Source organism: Nicotiana tabacum, chromosome 7, assembly GCF_000715075.1.
Source record: "Nicotiana tabacum cultivar K326 chromosome 7, ASM71507v2, whole genome shotgun sequence".
In the NCBI taxonomy this organism is placed as follows: Eukaryota; Viridiplantae; Streptophyta; class Magnoliopsida; order Solanales; family Solanaceae; genus Nicotiana; species Nicotiana tabacum.
In genome coordinates, this window is record NC_134086.1 from 135,606,573 (window position 1) to 135,632,847 (window position 26,275).

The window sequence follows — 26,275 nt, forward strand, 5'->3', positions numbered from 1 at the left end:
CCTTCTCTTCTTACCTCCGGGGAGAAGCTCGCTGGTCGAGACTCCCTATTCTGTTAGTGTCAATACCTGAAATAAGAAAGAGGTCGGACAAGTTACAAAGCCGGACGATCTCGCGGGTCCCCGGTACGTAGCCCCCTCCTCGACTCGAGTTGTCCGCTCGGGTACACAGTCTAGAACAAATACCCAAGTTGTGAACCTAGTATAACGAAACTTCATGCCGGATCCCTAGTAGGAACGCTTATTTGCATCATGTTGCATTTGACTTAGGGGACTCAACACAGGGGTTGGGTCCGTCTAGGACTAGCAACCTGAAAGGAAAAGACCATCCTGCTGCATCCTATTTGTTTTACGCATTTATTTGCTTCAGTTTCGCATGCTGACCGGTTTCTAAAAATAAAAAGGAAAAATAGCAGCGTAGGGAGATAATTACTTCTTTTGGAAAAACCAATGTCCGAGTAGTGTCGAAACCTCGCCGGAATTTCTTCTAAAAAATATATATATATAAAAAAAAGATTGTCTTCTAGTTTGAGTTATTAAAAAAATAATATAATTTTTTTTTTATCACTTTCAAAATAAAAAAAAGAAGGTATTTATTTAAAAGTAAAAAAAAAACGGAAAATTCATAATTCAAAAAAATGTTGTTTCTTTCGTAGTACCCCTTTTATAAAATCAGACTAATAGTCCAAATATTTCCTAAAAAATATATTTTTCTTTAGTCTTTATCTCTTTTCAAAAGAAAAAAAATAGTGTAAAAATATATATTCTTGTTTTCTAGGTTTAGTTTAGTTACTCCATTTTCGATGCCCGAACTACGCGGGTTTGATTCTCACCGGATGTGAGATACGTAGGCAACCCTCATCGGGTCCAACCCCACCTTTTGCTAAAATAGCCAAAAATCAATAAATAAATAAAAACGTGTCAAATTTTAAATTTTGCCATAAATAAGTTGGGTGGTGTCCAACCTTCCCTTTTGCTAAAAATAGCCAAAAATATATGTCAAATTTTAAATCTGTCATAAATAAGTCGGGTGATGTTGTTTTGTCATAAATAGCCGAATGTTCCCGAAAGGGACGCCGGAAGGCTGACTTTGCATAAACAACCACCTTTGGGTCATTTTTTAAGGTTTGGTCCAGTTGACTCACACAGCCTTAAAATCTTCGTCACCGAGGCGTGGAAAGGCCGTGTTGGCAATATTGAGTTTTCTAATTTGAAAAACGATAAAAAGAGTCATAAATAAGTCAGGTGATGCTGTTTTGTCATAAATAGCCGAATGTTCCCGAAAGGGACGCCGGAAGGCTGACTTTGCATAAACAGCCACCTTTGGGTCATTTTTTAAGGTTTGGTCTAGTTGACCCACACAACCTTAAAATCTTCGTCACCGAGGCGTTGAAAGGTCGTGTTGGCAATATTGAGTTTTCTAATTTGAAAAAAAAACGATAAAAAGAATCATAAATAAGTCAGGTGATGCTGTTTTGTCATAAATAGCCGAATGTTCCCGAAAGGGACGCCGGAAGGCTGACTTTGCATAAACAGCCACCTTTGGGTCTTGTTTAGTATTTTTTATCCAGTTGACCCACACAGCCTTAAAAACCTTCGCCCCGAGGCGCTGAAGGGCCGTGTTTGCAACACCAGGTTTTTATTGTAATTTGAAAAAAAAAACCAAAAAAAAAAACAAAGAGTCAGCGGTCGGGTGAATACCGTTTGAATTTTGTCATAATAAGCCGAGCCAGCTTCGGTCGCGTCTTAAACCGTTCTTGCCGAAGTAGCCTTAGAGTATCTTTCAGTTGTCGAAAGGTTATTTTCGTAAAAGAACGGACAAGTTTGTAAAATGATCCTCCCCGGCCTCAAAATTCATGTGAAATTTGGAAGGGGCCACGTTTGCAAAAAATAACCGTTCGGTTGCATTTTGTGAGTGTTGAAACCCAATTTTTTATTATGAAGAAAAAAAAATGTTTCATTACTTTTACCTTTCATTTGGCCCGAACTACGCAAGATCTGATTCAAGCGGGGTCATGATACGTAGGCAAGCTCCATCGGATTCGATCATAGCTATAAAATAAATTGAAAAAAAAAACAAACTGAAATAAAAGGAAAAAGAAAATAGAGTGAAAAAGAAAATAGAAAGAAAAGGAAAAAAGAAAAAAAAAGAGTGCAAAAAATAAAAGAGCGGCAAAAACAAGATCAAGAGTGACTAAAGAGAGGCAAGAATAAAAGAAAAGAGGTACATAGTGAAGAGGTCAAGTTTAGGGTCGGGATGAAACATGCAACCCGTTCAAACACATGGTAAAAGCGTTTAACTGTTTAGGTGCATTGCATCCCCATCTTGCGATTTCCTATATGTTATATGCTTCAAAACTAACAAGGTAGTGTGTGTGAGTAAATTAGCCAGGTTCTGTTCAGGTGATTGGTTTTGTTGGTATGCAGTGATGAGCAGCCTTGCACGCGGCCACAACATTATACACAAAACTGAGCTCCACCTCCCAGAAACGCCCATCCTTACCAAGCTCCATATAATCCCCCAATCAAATGTTCATCAGTACAATCCTCACCCAAGAGAGTCTTTCAAAAGGAATCAGTTCACCTCTATTGGTGAATCATACTCAGGCTTGTTCCAAAAGCTAGTCAGGCGAAGTCTGCTGCAGCCAGTGGCCCCAAATCGGCCAAACACCGAGTCCCCCCCTCCCCGCATCGAGCTGATACTAGATGTGAATGACGCTCTGGAGCAGTGAACTTTTTTCCTTTCAGCCAGCATTAGGGTTTTAAACCCTAAATTGAGCTTTTCCATGCAATCAGCATTAGGGTTTTAAACCCTAAACTGAACTTTTTTCCATTCAGCCAGCATTAGGGTTTTAAACCCTAAACTGAACTTTTTTCCATTCAGCCAGCATTAGGGTTTTAAACCCTAAACTGAGCTTTTCCATGCAATCAGTATTAGGGTTTTAAACCCTAAACTGAATTTTTCCTTTAGTCAGCATTAGGGTTTTAAACCCTAAACTGAACTTTTTTCCATTCAGCCAGCATTAGGGTTTTAAACCCTAAACTGAGCTTTTTCCATTCAGTCAGCATTAGGGTTTTAAACCCTAAACTGAATTCCCTTTAGTCAGCATTAGGGTTTTAAACCCTAAACTGAACTTTTCCCATTCAGCCAGCATTAGGGTTTTAAACCCTAAACTGAGCTTTTACATGCAGTCAGCATTAGGGTTTTAAACCCTAAACTGACCCTTTTTCCTTTAATCAGCATTAGGGTTTTAAACCCTAAACTGAACTTTTTCCATTCAGCCAGCATTAGGGTTTTAAACCCTAAACTGAACTTTTTCCATTCAGCCAGCATTAGGGTTTTAAACCCTAAACTGAGCTTTTCCATGCAATCAGCATTAGGGTTTTAAACCCTAAACTGAATTTTTCCTTTAGTCAGCATTAGGGTTTTAAACCCTAAACTGAACTTTTTTCCTTTAGTCAGCATTAGGGTTTTAAACCCTAAACTGAACTTTTTCCATTCAGTCAACATTAGGGTTTTAAACCCTAAACTGAATTTTACCTTTAGTCAACATTAGGGTTTTAAACCCTAAACTGAACTTTTCCCATTCAGCCAGCATTAGGGTTTTAAACCCTAAACTGAGCTTTTCCATGCAGTCAACATTAGGGTTTTAAACCCTAAACTGACCCTTTTCCTTTAATTAGCATTAGGGTTTTAAACCCTAAACTGAACTTTTTCCATTCAGCCAGCATTAGGGTTTTAAACCCTAAACTGAGCTTTTCCATGCAATCAGCATTAGGGTTTTAAACCCTAAACTGAATTTTTCCTTTAGTCAGCATTAGCGTTTTAAACCCTAAACTGAACTTGTTCCATTCAGTCAGCATTAGGGTTTTAAACCCTAAACTTAATTTTCCCTTTAGTCAGCATTAGGGTTTTAAACCCTAAACTGAACTTTTCCCATTCATCCAGCATGAGGGTTTTAAACCCTAAACTGAGCTTTTCCATGCAATCAGCATTAGGGTTTTAAACCCTAAACTGAATTTTTCCTTTAGTCAGCATTAGGGTTTTAAACCCTAAACTGAACCTTTTCCATTCAGCCAGCATTAGGGTTTTAAACCCTAAACTGAGCTTTTCCATGCAGTCAGCATTAGGGTTTTAACCCCTAAACTGACCCTTTTTCTTTAATCAGCATTAGGGTTTTAAACCCTAAACTGAACTTTTTTCCTTTCAGCCAGCATTAGGGTTTTAAACCCTAAATTGAGCTTTTCCATGCAGCCAGCATTAGGGTTTTAAACCCTAAACTGGCCCTTTTCCTTTAATCAGCATTAGGGTTTTAAACCCTAAACTGAACTTTTTTCCATTCAGCCAGCATTAGGGTTTTAAACCCTAAACTGAGCTTTTCCATGCAATCAGCATTAGGGTTTTAAACCCTAAACTGAATTTTTCCTTTAGTCAGCATTAGGGTTTTAAACCCTAAACTGAACTTTTTTCCTTTAGTCAGCATTAGGGTTTTAAACCCTAAACTGAACTTTTTCCATGCAATCAGCATTAGGGTTTTAAACCCTAAACTGAATTTTTCCTTTAGTCAGCATTAGGGTTTTAAACCCTAAACTGAACTTTTCCCATTCAGCCAGCATTAGGGTTTTAAACCCTAAACTGAGCTTTTCCATGCAGTCAACATTAGGGTTTTAAACCCTAAACTGACCCTTTTCCTTTAATCAGCATTAGGGTTTTAAACCCTAAACTGAACTTTTTCCATTCAGCCAGCATTAGGGTTTTAAACCCCAAACTGAGCTTTTCTATGCAATCAGCATTAGGGTTTTAAACCCTAAACTGAATTTTTCCTTTAGTCAGCATTAGGGTTTTAAACCCTAAACTGAACTTTTTTTCCTTTAGTCAGCATTAGGGTTTTAAACCCTAAACTGAACTTTTTCCTTTAGTCAGCATTAGGGTTTTAAACCCTAAACTGAACTTTTTTTCCATGTAGTCAGCATTAGGGTTTTAAACCCTAAACTGAATTTTCCCATTCAGCCAGCATTAGGGTTTTAAACCCTAAACTGAGCTTTTCCATGCAATCAGCATTAGGGTTTTAAACCCTAAACTGAATTTTTCCTTTAGTCAGCATTAGGGTTTTAAACCCTAAACTGAACTTTTTCCATTCAGTCAGCATTAGGGTTTTAAACCCTAAACTGAATTTTTCCTTTAGTCAGCATTAGGGTTTTAAACCCTAAACTGAACTTTTTCCATTCAGCCAGCATTAGGGTTTTAAACCCTAAACTGAGCTTTTCCATGCAATCAGCATTAGGGTTTTAAACCCTAAACTGAATTTTTCCTTTAGTCAGCATTAGGGTTTTAAACCCTAAACTGAACTTTTTCCATTCAGCCAGCATTAGGGTTTTAAACCCTAAACTGAGCTTTTCCATGCCGTCAGCATTAGGGTTTTAAACCCTAAATTGAATTTTTCCTTTAGTCAGCACTAGGATTTTATACCCTAAACTGAACTTTTTCCATTCAGCCAGCATTAGGGTTTTAAACCCTAAACTGAGCTTTTCCATGCAATCAGCATTAGGGTTTTAAACCCTAAACTGAATTTTTCCTTTGGTCAGCATTAGGGTTTTAAACCCTAAACTGAACTTTCTTCCTTTCAGCCAGCATTAGGGTTTTAAACCCTAAACTGAGTTTTTCCACGCAATCAGCATTAGTGTTTTAAATCCTAAACTGAATTTTTCCTTTAGTCAGCATTAGAGTTTTAAACCCTAAACTGAACTTTTTTCCATTCAGCCAGCATTAGGGTTTTATACCCTAAACTGAGCTTTTCCATGCAGTCAGCATTAGGGTTTTAAACCCTAAACTGAATTTTTCCTTTAATCAGCATTAGGGTTTTAAACCTTAAACTGAACTTTTCCTTTAGTCAGCATTAGGGCCCCAACCCTAAACTGAACTTTTCCCCAGTTGGTCAGTATCAGAGTTTCAACTCTAAAACTGAACTTCTCCCCAACTAGTCGGTATTAGGGCTCCAACCCTGAACTAAGCATGCATATCCTCTTTCATCAATTTTATGAACTTTCTGGCGAATAATTCACGAAATTTTCCTAGTGAAACTGGGGCAGAAAATTTCGTTCATTTGTTTTTCCCGCAGGTCTAACCTCGAGCCACACGGATCGAAACGACCCACAAGATGAGTCCCAACTCAGAAACTAAGAAGAAAAAGAAAAAAGATGTCCCGAGACACCGGAGAAAATGGAAGGTGGATCGTTCCAAGATTTGATCAAGGTCCCGAGTTCTACCAACCCCGTCCTATTCAGTATCGCAGAAATAAATAGGCGCCTCCAACTTGCAAGCATCAAGATTCAGATCGGAGTCTACAAGCAGAATCAGCTAAGACCCAAGATCAAGTCGCAAAAGAATCATAGATAGGAATCTTGTAACTAGCAGTTGACATGCATATAAGTGTTTAGTTCAGTTTCAATTTTTCTTTGGTTGTAATAAGGCGGTCAGTAAAGCAGCGGTGACAACAGCAACAGCAGTAACAGCAAACATTGCAATCCCATGGTAGTCCCAGCTACCAAAACTTCCCGAACTACATTAACCTGATTCCACTTTAGCCAGGGATATGTAGGAAACCTTTGAAGCAGAGGTTCGGTTAAATCTTTTTCAAAAAAATGCTTCACATGGAGTACTCGGATAGGCAAAAATCGCTCACTTTATCTTTGCGCGAAAACCCTTCGTGTCTTCGGGCAAAGAGGGGCAGCTGTAAGCACGTGATTTTTGCCCTATATGAGAAATACTCCCAGAAAATGCAAAATAAAATAATTTTCCTTGGTGTGCAATTTTGAGTATTTTTGTGATATTTTTGGATAATTATTTGTATTTGTCTGTGTTTGCTTATTTGTTAAATTAATAAAAAATATAAAAATATGTCGCATTTTTCATGTAGGATTTCATTCTACAATTGTTAGTAATTAAATTAGTTTTACAAAAATTAAAAATTACAAAAAAAGGCATCTTTTGCATTTTTAGCATTTAATGTCTAAATGAACAATTTTATGCTTAATTATTACTTAATTGTGCGTTAATTGTTATTGGGAGTTAATTTGCGCTTTTATAATTTAATTTAGTTCTTAATAATAATTTAAGTATTTTTATAATTTAGTTTTAGAAAATAAAAGAAGAAAAGAGAACAAAAATACAAAGAAAAATCGGATTGGGCCACTTCTTCAAAATTCAACCCCAGGCCCAAACATTTGTCCAACCTTCTCCATGACCCAGTCCATCTCAACATGGGTCGACCCGGTCCGCCCCATTAACCCAATCTATAACCCAATACCCCTATCTTGCATTTCAAAGACACAAAAACAAAAGAAAAAAAAGAAAGAACAAAAACCCTAAAAAAGGGACCTAAACCATCCGCCCCCATTTTGGCTTCTTCTTCTCCAAACTCCAAGAACACCCCATCCATGGCTGCCTAAACCAGCTCCCTTCTTCTGCCTCCACCACCCATCACCTTCCCACCGCGAACACCACCACCATGGACGCAGTCCGAACTCCCTCACGTCCAAACACCACCACCCGAGCTGCCTTCCCGCCATTGATGCTGCTTCAAGCTCGAGTTTTCTGTGTGCTGCGTCGACCACCTTCCTCCTCCTCGTCAACCAGCTGTTGCTTCATCTTCTCCGAGCTTCATCTGCTCCGAGCTGCTGCTCCGCTCCGTCGAGTTCGTCGTCATTTGGTCGAGCTTCATCTTCTCCAAGCTGCTTCACCATGAACGACGAAAGCAGCTCACCATGACTGCTGTTGCTCGATGTCCAGTCCCCCCAGCTGCTGCTTCTTCACCTCCAAATAGACTTCGTCGACCGTTCGTTTCCATGGCCAAACGACCTCCGTTGCTATTTCGTTCTCTTCGAGCTTGGGCATCACCATGGCCAAGCTGTCTTCACGCTATTGTTGCTGCCCTCATCTTCTTCGCGTGAACAAACCAAGCATTTCCAGCTGCTGTATCTTCAGACGAGCTGCTGCCACCTTTTCGTTCGGTCGAGTTTTAGTCGAGGTCGTCGAGCGTCGTTTTGAGTTCGTTCAAGTTTATAAGAAAGGTGAGTTCGTCGTTGAGTTCGCCGTTGAGTCCGGACAGATTTATTCCCATGTTTGAGGTTCATCGAAACAGTCCATACGATCGAATTCATCGTTGCTCATCTCCGGTTAGTAGATTTTTGAGTTTTATTTTGTCCGTATTTTGTTTTGATATTTTCGGATCTAAAATCGGCAAATGTTTGTTTTGTTTATCGTTTGAATTAATTTTTAGTTCATGTTCATGTGTTGTTTGTTAAATTAATTTTTCAGATTCCAAATGAAAGATTAATTAATTGTTTTTCATGTTTATTTCATGTTCGTATTATTGTTTTAAATGAATATTTGTTAGTTTAATGCTTGTTAGATTCAAATTGAAATTTAATTAATTATTTCTTCAATTTGTTTCATGTTGTTATAAATTTTCCAGAAAATGTTAATGTTGTTTGAATCGTTAGAATCCGTCATGTTTGTCGCTTAAAAACAGATTTAATTCATGTTCATCTTTGTTTGAAGTTCATGTTTAAATCCAGTGATTTAATGTGAATTCATGTTTGTTTGTGATTTGCTTGATTTAATTTGAATCATGCATATTGTTGTTTGTATCATTGTCTCTTTGTTCATCCATTAATGGTCTAAATTAACCAGGATTGGTTCCCGATATGGTTGATTTATTTCCATTAGTTTGGAGTTTGTGTTGTTCATCATGTTCATGCAAATTGTTGTTGAAGATTGTTGAGAAATTGGTCATCTTGACTATATTTTGGTTGAGTTATGATTAATTGATTGTTTAGAGCAGAGGGGTAATTTGGTAAATTGCATTGCATTCGGGGATAGATTTGTAATTGCAATAAGGTCGGAGGGGTAATTTGGTAATTGAACATTATTTTGATTCTTTATGTTAAGCATGGGGGACAAATATAATGGGGTGTGGTTTTTGATGTACTTGTTTAATATAATGGGGGACAAGACAAAACATAATGGGGAGGAATCTTGCACTTGTTTAATGTAGGCATGGGGGACATATTGTAATGAGTTGGTAATGTGACATTTATTTAATGTAGGCATGGGGGACATATTGTAATGGGTTGGGAATGTGGCATTTATTTAATGTAGGCATGGGGGACAAAGTTTTAAAATAAAGAAGACATTTGATAGTGGGATAAAGCATGCCATTGGGGGAATAATTTGGGTTTAGGAATTCAAGGCAAAGTCTTGCTATAAATATAGAGTCATTTCTTGACATTGAGGAGAAGACTAGAGAGTTTTAAGAAGGATTTTTGGGAGAGACTTGAGAATTTTTGGAGAGATTTTTTGGGGGGAGAGAAAAAGAGTTGAATATTATTGAGAGGATTTTTAGAGAGAGTTGACAGATTCTTTTTACACTTGAGAGTCGACATACTTTTATACTTGGAGAGAGTTTGTGATAGTAAAAGAGAAAGACAATTTGAACTTTCACTCGAACAATTCTGTTTGCTTTTCTTCGAGTGTTATTCAAAAGTCAGAAACTACTGCATCTCGTATCTTTTCTCTCTTCTGCTTTGACTGCGATTGTACTTTTGCACTGCTGAGTTTTCAATCTGTTACTGGGTTATTCTACTGGTTTTTACTGGTTTTGCGGTGTTGCTGAACCTGCTGTTGCCGCGTTATTACTGTCGCTGACTCCTACTTCTTTTGTTCTTGTACTGCTGTTTCCAGGTACACATTTGTACACTCTTGGCTTGAAGCGAAAAAATGAAATATTAATCAGGCTCCTGTTCCTGTTGAATTCCTTTGTTTGGATCTATGTTTGAATATTAATTTTCCTCTCTTTGTATAAAAATGTAGTCGATTAATTAATGAGTAATGAGGCTGCATATGTATGATTTCTTCATCTAATAATGCTAGTTTAAATTACTTGAAGAATAGTTAATCGGCTTTGATATTATTGTGTATCCCTCTCGTGTTCCAGCATTAGTAAATAGTATATAAAAATGAAAGCAGTTTTTCTTTGTACAAACTCGATCGCAATTTTCCAATCGCATTAGCCGTAAACTAATAACTAATAAGTTACGTTTTCAGCATGTAAATAATTAAGAGATTTTCTTTTATTTTAGAGACGAACTTAATAGAAAATATAGTCACTATAGGTTTATCCTTTAAAATAAAAATGAGACGAGCCTCGCCAAATAAATCACAAACCGCCGGGGCCCTCAATAAAATACATAACCATTGACTAGACTTTGGATTTGGCCGTTTAATGAAACTTCATGGCCTCTTCCTAAAATAACAATACGCTAGTTGCTTTAGGCGTACCTTTAATAATTTAACCTTCTTAACACGGGTGCACATTGATGTGACCCAAATCCAAATCTCAACGGAGTCAAAATGTGTCGACGACCACGGGTGCATTGATTGTGACGTGGTTCGAGATGCATTTCCACGACGTTGCAATTCTATAAAAATAAATGATAATAATAAAAGCGGTTTAAACTTAATAAAAGCACGTAAGTCATAACATGTATTTAAATCAGATATTTAGCCATTATAACAATTTAAGCGACCGTGCTAGAACCACGGGATTCGAGGGTGCCTAACACCTTCCTTCGGGTCAACAGAATTCCTTACTTAGAATTTCTGGTTTGCAGACTTCATTTGGAAAAGTCGAAAATTTCCTCGATTTGGGATTCAAGATAAACCGGTGACTTGGGACACCAAAAGCCAAACCTTTCCCAAGTGGCGACTCTGAATTAAATAAATAATCTCATTTCGAATATTGTCACTTAAATTGGAAAAACTCCCCTCGTGCATCTTACCCTTCGGGGCGGGCGCGCAAAAAGGAGGTGTGACAATGATATACCTTTATGAAAGCTTATAAGTTTTCATGTGTAAACCCGACCGGTGGATTTTGTATCCGACACATGAAATAAGTTAAGCGAAAGTCTAAAGAAAATAATCAATAAATTAAATCGTCAGTAATTTAATTTAATTGATTCGTATCTGAATCTTCACATGGGGAGTTAAATAAGATTTAATGGATGAATTTCGAAATTGAATAAGGAGTGTAATTACGAATTTTTAGTGGAATAATTCGTAATTAATTATGGTGGATATTAATTTCGAAAATTACAAATTAATTCCATAATTGGAAGCCTTGTTAATTAAATTCTGTGGTCCCTACTGTGCCTAAATAATAGGAAATAAAGGAATCCTTTTTCTGGTGGAAAAGAAAACCTAACAGGTTTTGGAAAAGGGTCTTAACCCTTAAAACTTGTGCTATAAATACATAAGGTTTTCCACCTAGAGGGATGAGTAGATGGTGGCTGAAATTTTCAGCCAAGTTTTCCTAGAAATTTCGCCCACACGAAATTGCTATTTTCGGGTATTATTTGGGTAATACAGTAGAAGACCGTGGAACGTTCGAGGATCACGATTGTGCGAGTGATGGAGATTCCATTGAGAAGTTATGGAACTGAAGGCTCACGTGGTAGAAGAGATATGTTCACGCTTCAAGAGGTAACCCGTGAAATCCCGTTTATGCTAGTTGTCTAAATTATATGTGATTTTGATATTGGGATTGCTTCCGCTGCATATAATAATCTATCATCAGGAGCTTCGCCGCTGTTTTCTTCTTCTTTGAATTCATGTCCTAATGTGTTTAGGAGTTGTTTGATTTCGTCTTCTTTTTCTTAGTTGCAAAATACCACTGTATATTGTGTTTAGGATTTTTTGTTCTCCTTTTTAATTGACAATTTAATAATTGAGGTTTGTTTTTTTAGGATATTTGAAAGTTATATTTTAAATTTGAGCTCATTTGAAATAGATTTGGCATTGAATCGTGTTGGATTATTAAAAAAGAGAATTTTTCTGTACATTGATAAGTCATTGGGCAAGACAAACTTGTTTCTTATAGAAATTACCGTGGCTGACGGAGGTAATAGATCACTGAATACTAACTGCAAGACAGTCAAATATATTTTGAGTGGCAAATATTGAAAGTAATATAAGATGAAACGAAAAAGATTGTCAGAAACACTTTGTCCAGATAGTCCCTTACTGTTCTTTCATGCAAAACATACATTAAAACACCCACATTTTTTTTTAAAGTTTAAACAAAAAAAATACAATAAAAATAGACAATCTCCAGTATATTATGTTGGAACTTTTCGTGTGTTGGAGTTCCAACATCATATGTTGGAAGTTCATACACAAATATACCAATCTCCAGTATATTATGCTGAAACTTTCCTTATTGCAGCAAAATAATGGTTATTTTTCAATAACTTTACAAATGCTGGCTATTTTTTGAATTACCAGTCCGAAAACTGGCTAGCACATGCTATTTTGACTGTATGTTGTAGTAACAATGTCCAACACAGGCGCACATACATCATGAAGTATTGGAAAAAGATATTTAGAAAGGGATTTTTACATTGCTATATACTATTTGAAACATTATTACGAAAAATGTTCATGTTTTAGTATTTACTCGACCTAAACATATTTTAGTTACAAAATATATATAATTCATCTTAAAAGACTCCCAAATTCATTATTTGTGTCTTCAATCAAGGAAAAAGAAAAGGTGGAGTATTTAATTAAGCTTTTCGTCATGTAACTATATTTCAGGAACAAGTACTACTGGAGTTACTTGAAAAATCAAGGCTGCAGGTAAACTTTTATTTAGGAAACCTTTTCTTTCCTTTTTTCCGAAATGATTTGTTATTTCCAAATTTTCGTGACCATGATTCTTACAAAAAACACTTTTTTCTAATCATCATCATCATCAGTTTTGACTGATATATGCAAATTATGCATTATGAACAAAGTCAGATTACGATCTAATGTTTATCCATATAATTTTTAGTTTGCTCATAAAATATTAGACTATGGTCTAACATTTACAATAATTTATAGTAGAATTTTAGATTGTGGTTTAATGTTTTCTCATAAAAAATTTAATTTGCTCGAAAGGGATCTTTTGACCGTGGACTAAAAAGTCTATCAGTGGCAAGAAAAATGATTTATTAAACAGCTAATACAAAAAAGAGATCAACATTTAATATTTCTGATATTCCCAAAGATAAAATGAAAAAAAGGGTAATAAGAAAGAGAGAGAACATACTGGATAAATTCATTAGCAGCGTCCTGCAAGTTTAATTAAATTTCGTTGATAGTGGCAAAAGTATTTACACAATTTGTATATATTATACAAAATTATATATTATATAACTTATCTACAATTAATCTACAACTTATCTATAATTTTCATACATTATTTCTACCCAAATATATGCAACCACAATATCATACCACTTAAATGCAATTTTTATACAGTAAGTCTTTGGTATTTTGCATCTGATTTATACATAGTAAAAACAAATTTCATACAACTAATTATGTATTATACAACTTATCTACAACTTTCATACATTATTTCTACCCCAGTTATATACAACTATAATATCATACAACTTTAATATAATTTTTATACAATATTGTTCAACTTTCACACAATATTTAAATAAAAAATAAATATAAACAACAGAATACAATCTTTCTACAATTTTACTATAACTTTATTACAATTTCGTAAGTATAGTGTATGTCATGTCTTCTTCTTCTTCTTCTTCTTCTTCTTCTTCTTCTTCTTCTTCTTCTTCTTCGACGAGTTTCAATCTGAAATTCAGCCAAAATCAAGTCTAATATTCACCAAAACACCCTCAAAATTGAGATATAAACTTCAAACAATATTCCCAATTGTTTGCAACAATACTCAATTCAAAGAAATAATGATTTTTCAAAACCCAAATTCGAATTCAAAGTTTCAAAGCTTTTTAATGGCTGTCAATGGTGAAATTGCTACTCTCTTTTATTTTGCTCTACATTACTTGAATTAGGGATTGAGAGATAAAGAGAGACGTAAAGAGAATTCCCAATTATTTGCAACAACACCCAATTCAAACAAATAATATTTTTTGAAAACCCAAATTCGAATTCAAAGTTTTTTAATGACCGTCAATGGTGGAATTTTGCTCTCTTTTCCTTTGCTCTACATTACTGGAATTAGGGATTGAGAGATAGAGAGAGACGTAGAGAGAGAGAGAGAGCGCAAGAAAAAGAGAGAGAGAGGGCATAGGAGGGAGAGAGAATAAGGATGAGAAATAATTGATTCCTGATATAGAGGGATACTCATTTAATTCGTAAAGTGTTTATATAATTGGTAAATTTGTATATAGGAAGTAGTTAAATTGAAATTTGAGTAGGAAGAGTAATAAAGTTTCCAATAATGTATAGGTATATAAAAATCCCATTTAGAAACTGCAGTGAAAGATTTGCGTAATACTTCACTTATGGTTTGAAATATTACACTTTCATTTAATATTTCTAATTTTTTTAACAAGATCAATTGAAATGTAAAATTTTATAATACTCTAGAATTGCCCTTTTGCAACCATAATTATTAAAAGAGAACTAGAAACTCAATCATTTCTAATAGATAAAAATTGGCTGATAAAAGATTACGAAACTGATAATTAATTAGGAATTATAATGCATTTATCGGATACCCGAAAGCAATTGCAAACATGCTTTTATAGTTTCCCTCTTTCATTATTTCATGGGCTTGGGTCATTTTTAGTTGCATATTGTGGATCGACTTCAAACGCGAAACTGAATGCACATTTTTTGTTTGGTCTGTTCTTTCCGTCATAAGCATTTGATTTTGTAATTTTCTTTATTAATTATATTGAAGAAAAGAAATAAGAAATGACAGGAAAAGATATTTTAATCTTTTGGTTTGGGAGGAGGGAAGCATTTGAGTATAGATATATATTCAGCATTCCTGTTTAATATAAGTAAATTCAATTGTATTACATGTAGTGAGTACAAGAGATTTTTTTATAATATTTGAACTCTGTGAGATCTTACTAACATTGTCAGTTGCAAACACAAAGAAAGGAGGAGATTTATAGTCGGTGTAAATCTAATCAATTTAAAATAATCCTCGCCTTACTAAATACGTCGGGTTGTGCTCACCTATGCATGCATTGTATCGATACCTAAGAAGAGGCGGACCCAAGATTCGAGTACGACGAGAGCATACAATTATGCTAATCACCAACGATAAAATTTGACATACAACACTTTGAAAACTTAATGATTATGATAACCTATCATTCAAGTATAAACAAAAAGAAGTTCTAAAGAGAGAAAAAAGTACCGAATAGAAAGATATTTCTTTGCAAAATGGGTGTTATGGGAAATGAATGTATTGATTAAACATGTTTCACACTTTAAAATTTCTAGTTTATTAATAAAAAAAAGAGGGCCAGTGATCAAAAGGACGCTCAGACTTTAAATTATAAAATTAATTTACTCAAGAAATCAAGATTACCTGCTAGGACTTTGTTTGCCCGGCTCCATACCGGGATTTATAATTATTTATAATATTCATCTGATTAATGGCTAGTGTTGTCGTGTTAATTTGTGGAGATGATGGAGCCATGGTCTTTTACTCTTTTTGTTTTGTTATGATTGAAGTGGTGCCTATGGTAGTCTTTTTATTAGGTATGATTGATAAAGTGATAATTACGTAAGCATGCAGACGTCCAGAACATGATGCTTTAAACAACAGATTTAATTTTAGTTAAAGAATCTTGGGATCTAATCTATGTAAATTACAATTAATGTGAGTTAATTATATAGAGTATAGACTATCCCCAAATTAGACCCATTAATTAATACCACAGTCAAGATTATTACTATAATTAAATAAAAAGCTCATGGGGGATTCAAAGTACACGCAACACCAGTTTTTCAAATGCAGGGTTGCAACTGAAATATGGGCAATAAATACTAAAGTGGCAAGGTATTATTTAACATAGCTGTCTTGGGTTGGAATGAGGAGTTAGCATGGGTAGTAAAGAATGCAATGGTAAGAGTGTGCAAGCTACAAAGGCTTTTTCTCTGGGCATTTACTACATTTGGCAGTAAAGGAACCAAAAACTCTTCCAAAATAGGAGGAGACCAGAGCCAGAGGCACTGATTGCAAAGCTCTTCATATAAGACATGTACATTGTAGAGGGAGCAGACCAGCTAAGCTAAATTTTAGATGAATTAACCCAAATAACCCTTCACTCAACCACTAATTAAAAATAGCCGGTAAAGACATAATTTATGTATTATATGTGTATAAAATGTATAATCTATTTATATGGTTAGAAAAAGTAAACAATTAATAAATATGGCTGATTATTTGTGTAAAGATCCAATTTTTCTATCCATGATGCAGATGTGAGGTTTAGCTAGGTGCAAATAGTTTGTTGTTTCCGTTTACAGTAGTAGTTGTTTAGAGGATTAACTGATGCATACCAAAGTTGGGGCTGAATGTCCAACTTTAGGGGTGATTTGCTATGCTTGTATATATTTTTTTATGAGGTAATGGAAAAGCTATTAACCAAAAAAAAAAAAATTAAATAAAAATCTGAAAAAGGTAGAATCCCTATATTTGTGGATAATCGAAATTTAAACAACATAATCAACACTTACCTCAAACCCTCAAATTTCACCGGCTTCCCATTCTAATAGTCTTCATCGTTATTTTCACTATATTTGTTCTCTCTCATGTTAACTGTGTCACAATCCAAACTGTGTACGTAAGGGATTTCAACTAATAGGAATTTCAACAGTTCACTATAAATAGGCATAAATATTCCATCCACATATAACCTGTCAAATGTCTTTTTACTACATATCTTCATATCCAACATTAATCTATCACATTAATTTTACATTTAAGTTTCGATTAATGTTTTTTATGCTGATTGCTGAGAACTTCATTTGTTAGGGTAGCTTGTGCTCAAACTAATTAATGCACTAAACCAAGATAAATTTTCCTAGGAACTTGTGAACAAATTCCTAGGATTCAAGAAACAGAAAAATTATACCAAGACATTGTATCACATAGAGCATACAATTCATGGCTGGTCATGTAAAGGAATTCATCGACAATTGTATTTCTTCCAAGGTTCGGCCTTTGGTCTCGGGAACCAGTTTTGCAACAAACATAACAGTCAAACCACATACTGCTGAAAATATGAAGAATGTACCTGAAACGCCAACAAAGATACATTTTCAGCCACATTATGCAATTTTTGTCTGTTAATTTCCTTATACTTTATTTCTTTTGATGGAGTTGAGATTGAGGTGAAGAGGGGTTTGGGACTTGGGAGCACTACAAGAAATGAAATTTTCCTTGACAACTTTACGGGGCGACTCCTTTAGTGGCCGCAAAAAGTAAAAGGGCCACAAAATCTTTTGTGTTAACTTTCTCACTTTCTGTGACGACGTTTGTAACCAAAAGAAGTCTCATTTCTTGTAGTGGAGGGATTGGAAGAAGTGGATATTGATGGACAAGGCAGTACCTTCAGAGCTCCACAGCATAAGAAAGTTGAACGAATATGAGACGATCCAAGAACCGAACCAGTTGACTACTGTCACTATGCTTCCAGCTAAACCTTTGACATTAATAGGGAATATCTGAGATACAAACAATTAGCTTAAGTTATGTTGATTATTGGAGTACCAACATTGATACTTAATATGGCAAATTTGAGACCTACAAACCTCTGACATAATCACCCACGGTATGCCTCCCATGCCTAATGAGAAAGATCCAGTAAAGACCTGCAAACAGCAGTTTTCAAACAGATTCGATTCAGAAAATCCATTGTTAAACTTCCTCTATGGATCAAAGTAGACTAGAGAAATACTTCATTACTTAAATCTTGAAGATATGGAATTAAAATCAAATGGAGAGTTGTCATTATTAATTAGCCAATAATAGAACTCTATGGAAGGAAAGGATCCATTATAGACGACTCCAACTAGTTGGAGCTGCAGTTTTGTCTGGTTAGAGACTCCTCTGTCACTATATGAATAAACGTAAAATTTAAAGAACACCTAATTAATAAGTATTCGGATAAAATGAGTCTAGATAATGCAGACTGGACATAGAGGTTCATATAACTGGACACATTATGTTAGGATTGAGGCAACGTTGACTGATTATGATTTAAACTTAACAAGATATACGGCAATAACACAAAGTAATTTTTCGATAGCTGCAAATGATGTTACCTAAAGGACGGATCCAGAGCGATCACATAAAAAAAGAAAGAGAATAAAATCGCATTACCAGTATATTTCATAGTCAGCCTCAACTACTTTGCAATCGAACCATAGTTGACTTGGAATAATGAAGATATTTGATGATAGCAGAAAGAGAGAGAGAGAGAGAGTAGTTTTCTGGCAGATGCAAATATGTTACATAAAGAAGCATCCAGGATGACACCATGAAAGAATGAAATCGCATTACCAGTATACCGACAAGTGCCAAAAAAGGGCTAGACTTCCAAAGTTGAAGATCCTGCGAACTACATTTTATCAGAAAATGAATCGGACACAGAAAAGAACTGAACGATAAAAATTTTAAACGTCAAACCTGTAATAAGAATGACAATCCTACAAGGAAGCAACCCAGGCATGTGCCTGCTGCAGATACCTGAAGAAAACCTTATATAAGTAAAAGTTATTCATCAACGAGAAATACATAACCAATACAATGAGTTCTAATAAACATTTACCAACAGTAATGGATGCCTTCCTGATTTATCCATCAAGAGAACTCCTAAAACTTGCATTGGGATCTACAGATTGCCCAAAACACTCATATACTGATAAAGCGAACTCATAATTGATTTAGCGCGTCAAGATAATTAACCTGTACAATCACCATTGCAATTGATCCAATCCTACCGGAAAAACCTGATATATTTTGTATTTAACATAATCAAATTTATTTATTTTTCTATTAACAAAAGACTAATGTAACACAAAGTATAGGAACATTACATACCAGCTGACTCAAAAATAGAACTTGCATAATATGCAATTGCATTGACCCCTCCAAATTGTTGCAATACCATTAAGCCTACTCCAACCTGAATCGATAGGTAAGGATAATATTTTTATTGATCAGAGAAGATAAAAGATCAATTGTTCAGTAAGAGAAAGATAAAGGTTGCCTTACTATAAGAGAATGTGCATATTTTTTTTGGAATAAATCAATCATCTTAGCCTCGGAGAGTTTTTGAAGGGTTTCTGTGTAATCCTGCAGTACTCAAGAGATTATACAGATTATTATTTACCTTTCCAGTCATAAAAACATCGAAATGGAAATAAAATAAAATAAAAGAGATATAAATGCTTTCACTCAAGGAAAGTCAGGAACTCACTTTAATTTCAGCAGCTTCTTCTGATATATTGGCATCCTTCCCTCGAAGGCGCTGGAGAGAAGCTTCGCATTCTTTCCACTGGCCAGCCTTAGCCTGTTGACAAAAACATAGGCAACTAAATTTAAAATAAGTTGAATTAGTCCAGATTAAGATATTAAATCATTTGCTTGTAATTGAAATGCAGCTTCTATCACATAGAAAACTGCATGCTCATTTCTGAATACATCAGAATCAACATTTGAAATTACTTCGATCAGATTGTATAATCTTACCAGCCATCTAGGAGACTCTGGTATGAAAAATAGGCCTAAAAGATGTATTATACATGGAATAGTTCCTGGAATTATGTCATATTTTGGATCAACAAAATTGTTCGAAGCAAGAGGCTTTTAAAGGGAAAAGGAAAGGAAAGAAATTTACCAATCAGAGCCAGCAGGCGCCAGTTGATGATTACTCCAATTACATACATAAGTGATACTCCACAGCATATCATTAGCTGAAACATCATAAGCATCCAAGCTCAGTTGCCAGAAATCGAAAATGAAAACTAAAACTGCTGGATTACCTGATTAACTGTTGTGAATGCGCCTCGAAGATTCTTAGGTGTTATTTCCGCTATATATACAGGAACCTGTGTGTAGAAAACAACAGTTGAGTCCTTCACAATATAAGATAAGCTTATTTGTTCTATAAACACACGATGCATTTACCACGTATGAAATAACGCCAACTCCATACCCCATTAACAACCTCCCAATATCAAGCCATAAAGCATTCTGTTGACAATAAAATAACAGAAAATAAAGTTAATTTGGAGGAAAGATTGATAACATAAAGGTGGAACTAAGGATAAGATGAATACCCTTCCAAAAGTTATTGCAAGCCACCCCACAAGACAAAACATCTCTGAGAAGCCCATTGCCTGCATAATTACACAAAACAAAGGATTGTAAATGAAAGGTTGATGTCCTCTTTAAATTTTTATTATGCTCAAATTTTTAACCAACAAAACAAAAACTCACCCCTCTGCGGGCAAAGAGATCTGCCAGTTTTCCACTCATTACAGCACCTATCATTGCTCCAATTGTCCATATTGAACCAAATACAGAGTACTGGAATAGTAACGATTAAAAAAATTAGATTAAAGATTCTCGCAGGCTTCTATGGAGAGAGTACACAAATCTTTATGTCCTTGTCAAATTCTTTGCTCCATGTGAAATGAATGCTTCTTGACTGACTTGAATGACGAGGAGAATTGACGCTATTGTTTTTTGTCAAAATAATATTTTTCGATAATGTTTGGACTGACCTCTGCCACTGAGAGACCTAGCTCCTCTATTATCCCAGTCTGAGCAGGTGAAGAAAATCCCACCTGCATTAGAACGAAACATTAGTTCAGTTTTGGATAAAACCTAGTTATATGAAACGGCCAACAAGTCATAAGGACTCCACTTCTTATGTTACATACAGAGTTATCACAGAGAAATATATTCATCATGAACATATGAGATTGATCTGGTACATCATCTCTACTAGCACTAGATATTTATCAAATATCAAGCACATGACGCTTACTGTATCTTCTGTTATTGCTAGCACAAATAACAAAACAATAATATGAGCTCGACTAGATCATATCACTACAACCATATTCAGTAAAACTTTTAGCTTTCTAGCTTCCTGCCATTAATTCATGGAATATTTAACTTGCGTAATTCTATTGAACTAGGAAAAAATTACTCAAATTTATAACCAAGAGTTACTAGTTTAGACCACAAGGTTAAAGATTTTATTTACATATTTTGAAATTTAGTTCTAATGGCTCTACACAAGGATTATGCCCTACGAGTTTGGGGCATCTCTGATTATCGAGATTTCGGGTTTTGAGGAAAGGTGCACGAAAACTCAACTTGAAAGATTTTACGTGGTGCATTTCTTTAGGACTATATGTAGGATAAACTTGAACGCATTAGGCAAGTATACTAATGAGTAAAAGAATTTGTTATGTCTATACTTAACCATCTAATATACTTAGCATCGGTTTACAACATATCTGAAGCCTTTGTAGCCCTTGGTGCCGTATCTTTTTTCACTGTTCACAAATTCACTTGCGGAATTGTCTTTTCTTGTCTTTGTTATGATAATCATTCACTATCTGCTCAACTTTGTCCGCTCCCTAAGATGCACAAAAGAGAAATTCTCCCCAATCTGCTCACTTTTTACCTCCTAATCAACGCTCCAAATGTGGTTCTCCATGAATTAGAAATCTTAAGAGATGTACAAGCAGCAGATCAAGCAAATCAAACTCAGTTAGTACCAACCAAGCAGGAGCTATTAAAAAGTAATGGTCCGCTCATATCCATTAGCTATTTTAAAGAGTAGACTAATGGTTGTTTGCTACTACTAACGTCTGTTAGTAATGAACAGACGCACGTTGAATTCAGGATAAGTTCGAGCGAGAAAAGTGATCGTACATCAAATATTCTTCTGGTAATTTGCTAGTTGATGTCATAGTGATGAACCTTTAGTACTAATAATCATTCTCCTCGTCGGTCAATCTTCTGAGAAATCATTTTTCATAACTCTTTACACTTCCGCATAAATATTGTAACTGACCCCACTGAACATATCTTCCATGTCCATGTTAACAGAATAAAAGATGACCTTCAAAGACATTGGATAAAACTCATAAAAAACCCTCTATTTAGGACCAATACAACTCAAACCATGGGTGGCTTTACGTTAAGGCCACTAAAGCTTCTACTTTAGCTCCCCAAGAGTCAAAGGCCCCCAAAACTTTTTCTATTAATTATAATTATTTATATTAATAAGGTTTTTTTAAGTTAACAAAATACTAACAATTTATTTCAATACACTACATTGATTCTAGTTATCAAATATTTTATTGGTAGATATGAATATTTTACAAATTTAACTCAAGTTTTAAAATATTAGACAATGTTATACTGTGGAATACTTAAAAGAAAACTTAAAACCTTAAAAGAAAATTTGTTAAGACTATACAATTTTTTCTTAATTATCTAAATTAAGTGGGTCTATTTGTCCAACTGTTATCACATTATTAATGTTATTTCTGCACACCATCTTAAGTTTAACTTTAGGCCTCCGATTTCATTGAGCCGCCCCTGACTCAAACCCGCCTTATCCAATTTGAATGGCTATTTTAAAACGGACATAAGAGAATCTAGAAATGTCACTCAAGGTAATTTCTCGCACTTTTAAAACTTTATAGGCATGCTGTAATAGTCAAAAACTTCAGGGGTGCATAATTAACCCCCAAACATTAATTATGGCACTTCCAACTCGGTGGGGGTATAGCAGCTATGGCACTTCCACAGTACGTTCTACCGAAAAATTGATACTAAAACAACATCAAAATTACCGTTTTCTTCCACTTTTTTAAAGTTAAATGACTTTAATTAATCCAAAGTTCAAACTATAAAGAAAAGTAAAGGTACAACGAAAATTAACTTACAGCAGAACCAAAAACAAAGGAGCCAGAGACGGCAACCAAGGTGCTGAATACGACGGCGGCTGTGGCCGGTGCCGGAGTATCTTCATGGTTTGAAAGCAAAGGATCAGTTGTTGTAAATCCTTCTTCTATTCTTTCCCTATCCATTTAACCATATAACTGAGTTGCTCAAGATATGAGTTCATCTAGACAGACATATAGGAAATAAGAAGAAGAAATAACGTTGAATAAGACAAGTTAGTTCTTTTTTTTTTAAAACATCAACATCATGTGCATGCTATCGTCCAACATTTGCAAAGTCAGCAATAGGCTGCTGTGATGTGCACCGGGTGCCGTGGTACCCCTAACTCACAAGGTAGATCCGCCCCTGACCACATTGTATTTTGAAAAGAATATAAATCACTTGCTTATGGTTTGGTTTATCATGTTTATGTGAAAATAGATCAGGATAGAAATTTGGGGGCAAAAAAGATCAAGGTATAGCAAGAACAAATATTCTCTACATCTCAAAATTTTAACGTGTTTGCTATTTTTTTTCTATTTGTTTTTTCTTTTCTTTTCTCCCCTTTTGAGCAAGTAGGTAGGGTCTAATTGAGTTTAATGTAAAAAGCCACTTCGAACTTTTTAAGAAACTGACATTTTGACTATATAGCAGACAAGTAACGAGTTTTTTTTTTTTTTTTTTTTTTTAAAAGAAAATATCTATGATGAACATGGTGTAAGAGAATGAATAAGAGTGTATATGACCGTGTTGATTCGATTTTTATTAAATAAAATCAAACCATTTATATTGGTTCGGATTGATTCGGTTTTATCAGATTTTTTAGATTTTTCGGTTTTTTTTACATGAATAATATGTCAATCTTACTTTGTTAAATTTTTTATAAGTAAATATATGTTTAATAAAAATTAAAAAAATTGACAAACATATGATCTATTAAAATATTTTTATAGGAGAATTTTTTTAGTATCACACGATAGTTATTTTTGTAGTTGTCTGATAATAAATTTCCATTGATGTACGCTTTCAAAGTTAACCAAATTCAATAATTAAACATAAAAATCAATATGATACCTAAATAATAATATGTGCTATTTAATTTTCAATATTTTTCAATATCGAAATACCGCTCTAAATTTGAAAAAGATATAAGAATATAATAGATCTTGACATATGAATATGAAAAAACAAAGAGATTAACACATTTCAATAACACTGAATAAGAAAGTGATCATACAACACATTATATAAAGTTAATAAAAATGGAGCACTTCCATTTTCTATTAAATATTACATCTCATAAGAGAATTTCAAATATTTCTAAATATTTTTTATAGAAAATTCTATATAAAATCTTAAAAGTATATATAAAAATTATATATTTATATGTCAGTTTGGTTCGGATTTTTTTACTCAATATCAAAGCAAATCAAACCAAACCTCATCGGGTTTCTTAATTAGTTTGGTTTGACTTTTCGATTAACGGTTTTCCAGTTCGATTTGTACACACCTAAGAATGAATATGTCCAGTAGCGGTTGTAGATTTCCGAAAAGGGTACATAGGTATCTTGAATAGTTCTATCTATAATTTATTTATTTTGAACCCTAAATAATGAGTTTTGGGACTTAAAATACTTTTATACAGTTAAAAAAAGTTACCTTTCTAACTAAAATGCAGTATTATATTGCGTTTTAGTTTAACGAAAATTTAGTCGTTAAAGTAAAACGCAATATAATAATGTGTTTTAGGAAAGCACAGTATTATACTGTATTTTCCTATTAAAATATAAACTCTCCTTCTTCCCCACGACAGAAACCAGAAGGTTTCAATTTTAAAACCCAACCCCTTTCCAGCGCCCCCCCCTCTCGATTTAAGAAAAAATTGATTGGGCCCCACCCATCACACAAAAAGTGAAGATTGCAGGTCCCGCATACAACCCAAGCCTTCGATATTGTTGTGGTTTCCTTATTTCGGGCTCAAACTTTCAAATTTCCGACATTTCTAAAAATATAAATCGAGGTATTCCGATTTAGTTTATGTCGAAACTCGTATAATAAGGCATATTTGTTGTCTTGAATGTGTTTCCACGTTATTTTGTGTTTTGTTTGCGATTAAATTTGTATGTTATTTTTATCCGGATTAGATTATTAGTGTTTTAAAAAAATAGTTAAAAGTTGAGAAATAATTTTTCTTGTTAATAAAAATGTTCATAAATTTCTTTTACTGTTTTATATGTAATTTCGTGAATATTATGTTATTAAAATATATTTGTTGTTTTTATTTAGTTTAGATTATTTATTTGCTTAAAGAATAGTACCCTTTTAGCGTAGTAAAATATAGAGCCTTATAGTGTAGTAAAATATAGAGTCTTTTAGAGTAGAATCTCTGTAGTTTAAGTATCTACTAACTACAAACTCTATCCAATTATATTTTACAAAAATTAATTATTTAATTTATAAAACAGACACACAGAACTAACAAATTAATATATGCTGTCAAATTAAATATCCAGCGTGGAACTCATAGATATATATACTCTGTCAAATTAAAAATTAATTATTTAATTTATAAAACTAACAAAATTGTAAAAATATTAAAATTGACACACATAAGAATTTAGGATAGCTAGCTGCTACTGGGCCTCAAATATCGAGCATGGAACCCATAGATATATATTCTGTCTAATTAAATAATTTAAATATTAATTATTATAACACAAACAAAATTCTAAAAATATTGAAATTGACACACATAAGAATTCAGGATAGCTTGGTGCTACTGGGCATCAAATATCGAGCCTGGAACCTATAGATTTATACTCTGTCCAGTTAAATAATTAAATATTAATTATTACAACACAAACAAAATTCTAAAAATATTGAAATTGACACACATAAGAATTCAGGATAACTTGGTGCTACTGAGCATGAAATATCGAGCCTGGAACCCATAGATATATAATATGTCCAGTTAAATATTTAAATATTAATTATTATAACACAAGCAAAATTCTAAAAATATTAAAATTGACACACATAAGAGGATAGCTTGATGCTACTGGGCCTCAAATATCGAACCTGGAACCCATAGATATATACTCTGTCCAGTTAAATAATAAAATATTAATTATTATAACACAAACAAAATTGTAAAAATATTAAAATTGACACACATAAGAATTCAGGATAGCTAGGTGCTACTGGGCCTCAAATATCGAGCCTGGAACCTATAGATATATACTCTGTCTAATTAAATATTAATTATTATAACACAAATAAAATTCTAAAAATATTGAAATTGACACACATAAGAATTCAGGATAGCTTGGTGCTACTGAGCCTCAAATATCGAGCCTGAAACCCATAAATATATACTATGTCCAGTTAAATAATTAAAAATTAATTATTATAACACAAACAAAATTCTAAAAATATTGAAATTGACACACATAAGAATTTAGGAT

The 26,275-nt window shown here is 34.1% G+C and overlaps 1 protein-coding gene and 1 long non-coding RNA gene across 2 annotated transcripts; both read right to left on the reverse strand.

Annotated features, from left to right (window-relative positions):
* Nucleotides 1-13,382: 13,382 nt before the first annotated feature.
* Nucleotides 13,383-16,654, reverse strand: LOC142161856 (uncharacterized). The gene is made up of 2 exons (XR_012693552.1): nt 16,571-16,654; nt 13,383-13,699 (listed from the first exon to the last, which is right to left on the reverse strand). It is a non-coding gene; the product is annotated as an uncharacterized LOC142161856 (long non-coding RNA).
* A 56-nt stretch (nt 16,655-16,710) lies between these two features.
* On the reverse strand, nt 16,711-23,034 carry LOC107831407 (sugar transporter ERD6-like 5). The gene is made up of 18 exons (XM_016659169.2): nt 22,814-23,034; nt 20,627-20,689; nt 20,340-20,429; nt 20,180-20,239; nt 20,028-20,093; nt 19,883-19,948; nt 19,738-19,813; nt 19,590-19,654; nt 19,318-19,410; nt 19,113-19,193; nt 18,939-19,023; nt 18,804-18,847; nt 18,667-18,729; nt 18,525-18,584; nt 18,399-18,449; nt 17,648-17,707; nt 17,446-17,560; nt 16,711-17,130 (listed from the first exon to the last, which is right to left on the reverse strand). The coding sequence occupies exons 1-18, from the start codon at nt 22,955-22,957 to the stop codon at nt 17,009-17,011; spliced, it is 1,404 nt and encodes a 467-aa protein (XP_016514655.1). The 5' UTR covers nt 22,958-23,034; the 3' UTR covers nt 16,711-17,008.
* Between the last annotated feature and the right edge of the window lie 3,241 nt (nt 23,035-26,275).